Source organism: Scatophagus argus, chromosome 9 (genome assembly GCF_020382885.2).
Source record: "Scatophagus argus isolate fScaArg1 chromosome 9, fScaArg1.pri, whole genome shotgun sequence".
NCBI lineage: Eukaryota > Metazoa > Chordata > Actinopteri > Scatophagidae > Scatophagus > Scatophagus argus.
Window position 1 is genome coordinate 21,054,632 of NC_058501.1, and position 8,758 is coordinate 21,063,389.

General features: G+C 39.9%; 1 protein-coding gene across 5 annotated transcripts; it reads right to left on the reverse strand.

The window, feature by feature from the left end:
- Positions 1-1,605: 1,605 nt before the first annotated feature.
- psmc4 (proteasome 26S subunit, ATPase 4) lies at positions 1,606-8,719 on the reverse strand. Of its 5 annotated transcripts, none has more exons than XM_046398601.1 (11): positions 8,620-8,719; positions 7,867-7,965; positions 6,931-7,117; positions 5,726-5,872; positions 5,311-5,420; positions 5,113-5,206; positions 4,645-4,812; positions 4,336-4,412; positions 3,559-3,727; positions 2,262-2,317; positions 1,606-2,084 (listed from the first exon to the last, which is right to left on the reverse strand). In XM_046398601.1, exons 1-11 carry the CDS (start codon positions 8,650-8,652, stop codon positions 1,971-1,973), a joined length of 1,254 nt encoding a protein of 417 aa, XP_046254557.1. In that variant the 5' UTR covers positions 8,653-8,719; the 3' UTR covers positions 1,606-1,970. The 5 variants fall into 5 exon arrangements, with proteins under 5 accessions (XP_046254557.1, XP_046254558.1, XP_046254559.1 ...); XM_046398602.1 differs by having other exon boundaries at positions 8,538-8,670; XM_046398603.1 differs by having other exon boundaries at positions 8,563-8,664.
- Between the last annotated feature and the right edge of the window lie 39 nt (positions 8,720-8,758).

The window sequence follows — 8,758 nt, forward strand, 5'->3', positions numbered from 1 at the left end:
AGCTCTTGTATTTGAGCAATTATGCATGAATCGCGATTAAATTGATGCAATTGTCCTCAGTTGTTGTTTAAATAAAGCCACATGTTCTAGAACAAGGCCAAAAAATGAAAGAAAACAAAAAATAAATCACATTCCATGCAGGAAATAGTTTCACAGCTAAGGTAAGTAACATTCATTTACTTTTAATTACTGACTCATAATAAATATATATAGCTAATATATTTATATACAGACATATAGTGTGTGTGATTACATGAAAATATCAGTAAATACGTAACTTATTTTCTTGTGACTGTCAATACTCTAAATTTGATCCTGCTGTCTTCATTTCTGATGGGACAGAGTTAGAAAAATGGCCGTCCAACCACCCCTGTACAAGTTGTTTCATCTCAGGCCCTCAACAGCTCAAACCAGCATGGACGCCCTGGTGTCAGCTTTGTGGTGTGGGCTCTTCCCCGGGCAGGTTTTTGGACAAAACCACAGCCTGAGTAAAATCTTTGCCAGGATGTCCCAATGGCCAGAACTGGCAACCCTGCAGCTCTGTCCCTACTATTTTGACCAAGTCACTTACAGCCTTCCCACCACAGAACAAGTAACACATATGTAGGTAACACTGCTGAAATTCGTACATCAAGCCACAGAATAGTCATTCAGATTTCCTCTTGCCTAAACTTCAGTGAAGTGTACTAAAGTCCAAGCTCTTCCTCTGGGGAGTCTGTTCCCTTGCCTGATTGTGTAAATGCATACTATAGACGGACAAAGGTGATATTTGCTGCGTAGCCTGGTGTCTATTTGTTTTTCGGATACTGCAGACAGGATGCTTTAATGAATGATCTTCCCCCCACTTGTGGCCTGAAGGGAGAGCTGCAACCTCAGGCTGCACTGCTTCGACTCATGGGCAGACTTTAATATGGAGAGGCAAAGGGCCACTGAGCAGCAAGAAAGACTGCGTTTAAGGACCAACCAAGAAGCCCAGCCCCAAACCGGCATCTACCTGAGCAGACTCTGTCGACGCCAAGATTCATACACCACGACGATTTCCACAAAACAGTATATTTATCTGATGTATGGCTGCCGCGTCTAAATCTTATTACAGATGTGGATGTTGTGCACGTGTCTGGTGTCGTGATGCGATAGGCCACACTTGTACGAGTGTGCGGGAGATACAGTTCATTTTTGACAAATTCCAAAGTTAAAGGCAATGTTTCCCCTCGGAAATGTTGGACATCAGTTTCCGAGTGAATGCTTAGGCGGCATCTCTCAAAAAGGCTTTTTTTTGTTTTGTTTTTTTTTGCTGGCAGGAAACATATCAGTGTTGAAAAAGGTCAGGCAAAGCAAGCCTGCCTAAGCTGACACACTTTTACTTTATATTGTCCAGCCAGCAGCCTGAAACCTTAGAACTAATCATAGAAGAGTAAGAAAATTAGCCAATATTCCCATTTGAGTAGCTGGTCCAGTGAATGATTGATGGATTATGACGTGATGATTAATCGATCAAAATGTTTGATCTAATCACAACATTCAACTCAAGACCAGAACACAATAATAGTTTCATAATAAACGTCAATTAAAAGTCATAATTCAAGGTAAGAAAATAACAGGAAATTTACTTTTTTATGGAAAACATCTTTAATGGATTTTTAAGTAATGTCTTGTTAAGTGAGTACATATAGATACAAATCTATCCTTCCTACAGCCAGGGCCAGATATTTTTAGAAACCAGCAGAGTGCCTGTACAAAAAACACTCCATCACATGGTAATGTGTCTTCTCAAGGCTGGAGACGGGGCTAATCTGACATGAGGCCTTGTGCTGCAGTGAGTAAATTTAGTCCAAAAATCTATGCAAGTCAGGGACTGCAAATCCACAAGACACACTGTAGATACAGACACACACACACAGATGTAAAATCAATAACAGACTTGTGTGTCTGGAAGCCTTATTTCTTTTCTCAAGATGTATTTTCTCTCTCTACTTGTAGAATTCATGCTCCTGCTCGTCCTTTTTGATGACGGTCTTGTAAGCCTTTTCGAAGTCTTTGGCCAAGACGATATACCTGTTTTCACGCACTGCCAACATGCCAGCCTGACAGAGGGAGAACAAAAAAAACAAAAACCAAATGGAGGAAATTAAAACTATATTTTAAATACATATATATCTATAGTTGTTCTATACACCGTAAAAGACTTTAGTTTTGATTGCACTGTAATTTAAGACAGAAAAAAGCAAGTGCAAAGAAAGAGAATTAAAGCTGTAACTCACCTCCTGGCAGATGGAGTTGATATCAGCTCCAGAGATCTTGTCCGGTCGGGCCACATCTGTTTATCAGTTAAGGACAAATGAACAACCCAGCAATGGCAAAATACAAGCAAACATGAGTATCTGAGCTGTTTAAACATTAAGAAGTACTGGAAATGATGTCGTGTAAACAAGTTACAGCATCTCACCCTTAATACTGCTTAATTTGCAAATGTACCAGCTGCTGTGTGTTTTCATTCTGTCTTTGTGAGGTCGTATTTTGCATATTTGTCAGTTTGCATGCAGTATAGAGAGTCCATTAAGCTGCTGTCCTGCATTAGGGCAGTCGTGGATCAGCGGTTAGGGTGTCGGACCCGTAACCGGTGGATCGCTGGTTCGATTCCCCGTCCCGGTGTCCATGGCTGAGGTACCCTTGAGCAAGGTACCTAACCCCCACTGCTCCCCGGGCGCTGCACGCGGTCGCCCACTGCCCCGGGTTTGCTGTGTGTGTGTGCACGTCACTTGGGTGGGTTAAATGCAGAGAACAAATTTCGTTGGAGTGAGTTCCCTCCAATGACAAAATATGTCACTTTACTTTTTTTTTACTTTATTAAGGGACTCTGGTGGCACCCAAAGAGAGTGGTTATCAGTCAACTCAAGATCCTCAGATGCCCCCAGTTTTTTTTCTCTTCCCCCCCCCCCCCAACAGACGAGAACACAATGATTGGTTCACGGGTCCACAGGACAAAGTGTCTGACAGTTAGAGTAATGTGTTAAATGTGATACGGATGTAATCAAGTGAGTCGAAGCCAAACATCACATTTCATTATGTCTACAGAAGAACTGAGCTGGTTCCTGACGAGTTCCTGATGTCAGCTCCTGATCAGATCAAATAAAGTCAGATTAAAACTAAAAAGGTAGCACTTTTCATCTATTTCACTATGAAACATTTTACTCTACAAACTAGCTTTATGTTTACATAATCTGAACCATGCTGTATGGCTTACAGAGGTAAAAACAATTTTTATTCCTGACATTTAGCCATTATGAACCAAATATCTAGCCATCCAAATAGAGTAGTAGAGGTGAAATAACTCATGACACATACTGTACATACATGTCATCCAGGGTCAGGAAAAGGCCAAAAGAAAGCACAGACCAAAAACTGAAAGTCTCTGATTATTCAATAATGAGCTAAGTAACCAGTTAAGAGAAGGAGGAAACACTGGCACAACAAATATAGAAATACAATATGCAAATCCGATGCACACATCTGCTTCAACAGCTGAACAACAGCCATTTAAACTTGCTACAAGGATACAGTCCTCCAGGTCAACCTCCTCAGAGAGGTTCATTTTACTGGTGATGGTGGAGAAAATGAGACGTTTCTGCCTGCGGTCTGGCAGAGGGAACTCAATCTTTCTGTCCAAACGACCAGGACGTAGCAGCGCAGGGTCCAGCGTGTCTGCTCTGTTGGTGGCCATGATCACCTAAGGATGATTTAAATTTCAACAGATGTCATGTGAGCATGGTGGCGTAAACATATCGCGACACATCCGCATAAAATGTTCACTTCAGGCACAAATGAGATAAACTTGGAATGACCACGCATTGTATCTAGGACAATGGTTGTGCTAAGCTTTTGAAATTCATCCAGATCACCTGAAAGAGGCTGGTAAACAGAAGGTGCCTTCCACAGATAACAGGAGGCACAACACAAAGCTAATGTATAGTTAACAGGATTAATCATTGAAGTGTGTACGGTGTCTGCAAAAAAACACCCGGGGCAAAATGAACGTCTTATCTTATAAATAATCAACTACCCTCTTTAAATACTGAAGACTCTATTTGTGTAAGTGTGAGCTGTCACTGTGGTTATAGGCAAAATGTGTATTTTTCTGCAAGCTTTTGAAGATCGACAAAAGTTCTGAGGGCTTGCTGAGCTGAACGAATAAACACAAGGCATAGGCTTGACTGGTGCTGTCACTCTAACTGTGCTCAAGTTCCATCAGGGGCATTACGAGTCAGCACATGTGGAGAGATGGTGCAGCCACAAGGGGAAGTTAAGAGCGTTCTCAGACAAGTGGACTGGACTCACCTTGACATTTACGTTCTGATCAAAGCCATCCATTTGATTGAGCAGCTCAAGTAAGATTCTCTGCACCTCCCTATCAGCTACAGAAGAATAAAAGCAACAGAGGGTCAGAGGGTACATTTTTATCTGATACTGCAGCACATGTAAGGATGTAATCACGGAAACTCAAAATGAGAATCTTAATTTCAATAAAGAAAAACTAGAATATCCTATCTGTTAAAAAAAAAATTTACTTCTCTGGAGTCTGAACTCAGCACTTTGCAAATTGCTAGTTTGGTTTGAATACAGAAAGTGAGTCACAGGTGTTCATACCTCCAGTCTGTGCATCAAAACGCTTTGTGGCGATGGCATCAATCTCATCAATGAAGATGATGGCAGGGGCGTTTTCCTTCGCCAGCCGGAAGACGTCACGCACCATACGGGGGCCTTCACCCAAATACTTCTGAACAAACTCAGAGCCCACCACACGGATGAACGCCGCTGGGAATGGAGAGGTTGGACAAGGACTCATTTATTTCATTGTACATTCTTGTGTACATTGTACACTCTATAACCAATAATCCGTAATAGTAATTAGTACTGTTTAAGTAATGACAGAGTGTACTATAAAGTGTATAGCGTTTAAATCCATCTTGCACTGTCAACAGATTTTATTTTTATCTCTTTTGGTGAAAAGCAACATAATAATTCACTTCAGAATGCACAAACAATAATCTACAGTAGTGTATCTACAGTTAGTTCTTTGCAGTGGCAAACGTAGGCAGGCCATGAAGTATTTACCTGTAGTGTGGTGTGCCACAGCCTTGGCCAACATGGTTTTACCACAACCTGGAGGTCCATACATTAGAACACCCCTGGGTGGATCAATACCAATCTGAGAAAGGGAACAGCAAGCACATTCATGTTAGTGTATAATCCATAAAAAAATACTTGCCAGGGTCTATGCAAAAAATGTCACATTTCTCTGCAATATCCAACCTGTTTGTAGAGCTCAAAGTGTGTGAGCGGCAGCTCTACAGCTTCTCTGACTTCCTGCTTCTGAATGTCCATACCACCAATGTCAGCATACATTACATCTGGCTTTTGGTCTGGGAACAGAAACACAATAAAAAAAGGAAAGTTAAGCTTTTCTCATTAAATCTACAAGCACTCACACAAGATCTCTGACCTTTAATACATTCAAGAAAATGGCATCCATGTATTTTTCAATAGATAAGATTATTAATTGCCAAAATTTGATTAAACTAAAAAAATATGTTCAAATTATGAATATAATCTTATGAAAAACTAACAAGAAAAAAGTAGTCTCCAAATATGACTACAGTCATTCTTGTTGAGAGGCTTTTTAAAATGCGCAGAAATCCTTTGGGACAGACTGGTACTTATTGTTTACCTGACGTCAGCATCATGATGCTGCTGTCAGCTTCAGGAGGGAGCACATCCACCAGGGCGTTGCTGTGCTTGTGCAAGGCCACTGAGGCGTTGGGCTTCAGCAGTTCCCTGTCGATGGTGCTCAGGATCCGCACATAGTAGTTGGAACCTGAGAGGGAAACAATGATGAATAAAATGAGGAAGAACACAAGAACAGAACTCATTGCACATTTAAAACATTTTCTCACTGAGTAATTAAAATTTAATGGCATCTCTTCCAGGTCGTCTCAAACGACTCCAAAAGCCAGAACATGATAAAGTATTCACATATACAGCTTGTATGCATCATCTGCCATGTCATTCATTTTTAATTCTCAGCTTTGTCTATTCATTTATTTATTGTCACCGGGCATATGCTGGAGTTTTTAATGCACATTATGTTATTTTTACTTTTCTGTTGGAATTGTAATGCTGGTAAGAAATGATTGTTCCTCAGTGCAAAGAATATATTCTAAATATTTAAGTTGTGACACATACTAAAATTTATGTCGTGCTCACATGGCAACATTAAACAACAGAGCCTATTTCAGTGTTTTTGAATGCAAACTAGAGAGCAAGTGTAACATCTCACAACTACCCTGCCAAAATCTTGAGGACCCATGTAGCACAGTTGCCAGCATGCCTTTAGATACTATTATGTCATGAAGCAGTCATGTCTGCTGGTTATTTATGAGCTAACATGCTAATAATGTTTGGATATGCATTGATTCAGAACCCATTTCCAGGTGCAGTCGTAATCATATCGTGTTTAGGATTGGGTCTATGTGTTTTACAAAAGTAGAAGGACCATCTTCAGTTTACTTTAAATACTCAAAATAGGTCATTGCAACAAGGCAAACATTTTGGGACCTGTGAAAACCTCTAGAGCAAATTCAAAGCCTTTCATTTTCAAGACATCCTACAAACTACTCCAATGGTACAATAATCACTGTAAATTATTCACATAATATACCATGTACATACTGGTAATATATTTATTATATCTGCACTTGCTGCTTTTGCACTTCTGGTTAGATGCATAGATAAACTGCATTTCATTGCCATGCACCTGTACATGTGTAATGACAATAAAGTTGAATCTAATCTAATCTAAGCATGCTTTGTGGGCCTGTCAGCAGGATGATAATTCTCTGTCTGGTCCTTTTTTCCCTTTTCCTTAAATGTTACCTGTTGTGGATCCAACAATGGCTGTGTTCTGGTCAACAGCTTCCAGGAACTGGCCAATGACAAGTGGGATGCTCTGTATCCTCTTTACCTCCTCCTGGGCATGGAGGAACTCTTTCTTCAGGTTCTTCTGTTCATCTTTGATGTACTCCTCCTGCACCTCCAGGAACTCCAGCTCCTGCTGCAGCTTCTGCAAGCACAAAACAAAGGAAGAGGAGGACAAAGGAAGAGCTGAGGTGAAGAGTTGAAACATCCTTAATACAACAAATATTTAAACATTCTGAAAAACCTTTCAGGAAAAAAAAAACAGATCTAGATTTGCATCAAAATGATGATAAATTATGGATGAATTGGCCTGTTCTTAAACTCTACCAATGCTGGTCCTCATGCAGCATTAGAGTATGTGAAATATGTCTTGATGTAACAACATGTAGCTGCTACCTGGTTTATGATTAATTCTGTGAGGCAGTCTTAACTACACATATGTAGGGTGTAAATTTTTTTATAATCATGATTATTATTTAGTTTACTTTACAAGTGCATAAAACATTCAAATCAAAAATTGAGGGTGAACACTTTTCAGTGCAAACAGAAGCTGTAAGTTACGTTTGTATTTTTTTATTTTAATGTCACCCTGATCAGCAAAATGAATTGACCTTTTGTTTCACTCGTACAAAACGTTCGAAACCAGGTTACCCCCATTTTAGGCACCAGGATAACATATACAAGTTAGTTTCAAGTGTTCCTGTTTTATATTATTGTTTTAAATTCATATCCACTGTATCCAGAATGTAAGCAAAGTGCAGCCTTACGTAATACATTAAGACACAAAATAAAATCTATGACCTTAATCTTCGAAGCCTACATTTCATCAAATCAATCAAAACATTTTTTGCATAGGTTAGAACTTTTAACACAAATCTATGAGAGGTATCAGACCTTGTATCTGCTGTAAAGGTCCTCAAGATCTTCTGGTTCTGGTGCCAGGAAGGACAGACCTGTATGAGGTCTGGAGGTCAGAATTGCCGGCATGTCGTCCTGTGAAGTTGACAAAACGCATGAAGCATTTAAAGTGAATATACGCACCGCTAACTATTGTCTTTAAAGCCACACATCTGGGATGAGCTTGTTCTGTATTTCACCTAAACAGAAAAAAATATATTTGTGGTACAAACTACTTTCAGTCGAAGAACAGAGGATAGTAAAAATCTAACTTTACAGAAACATACCGATAAACCACAAATGCATGCTATGTGATTACACTGCACCTATTAGAGACAAACACTATCTTAGCTAACCTTAGCTAGTAAACAGCTAGCTAGCTTCAACGTCTCATCAAAGCAAAGAACTATCACTTCAGGCGCTTGGCAACGCATCTGTGAACAATAAAATCATTCTCCAGACGATTCAGATTACCATTTGGTGGACATAGCTTTGAAAAACTCTGGCCTGTTTCGTCTAACAAATCGTGCTAATGCTAGCAGATAACTTGCATGACATAGCAACTACACCGAGGGGAGAATGAATTGGCAGGTTTGCGTTTCAGCAGCGTTAACGAGCTAACAAAGGGTAAAAGACAACGACAAACAAATATAAACGGCAACACTCACAAACTTATATTTACAAAAAATCTACCGCGTAGACTTTGTCGAATATGAGCGGAAAACAGGAAACAATGTCACTGATTCATACCGGGCTCTTCTCTACAGCTACGATATCCTCCATGTTGAAATATGCTTAGCGAGTGACGTTATGACGTTTGATTGCTCGCAAGGTTGTATGGGTAATGGAGTTCATTGCATTGTATAGTTTATGATTTACTGTTTAGGAC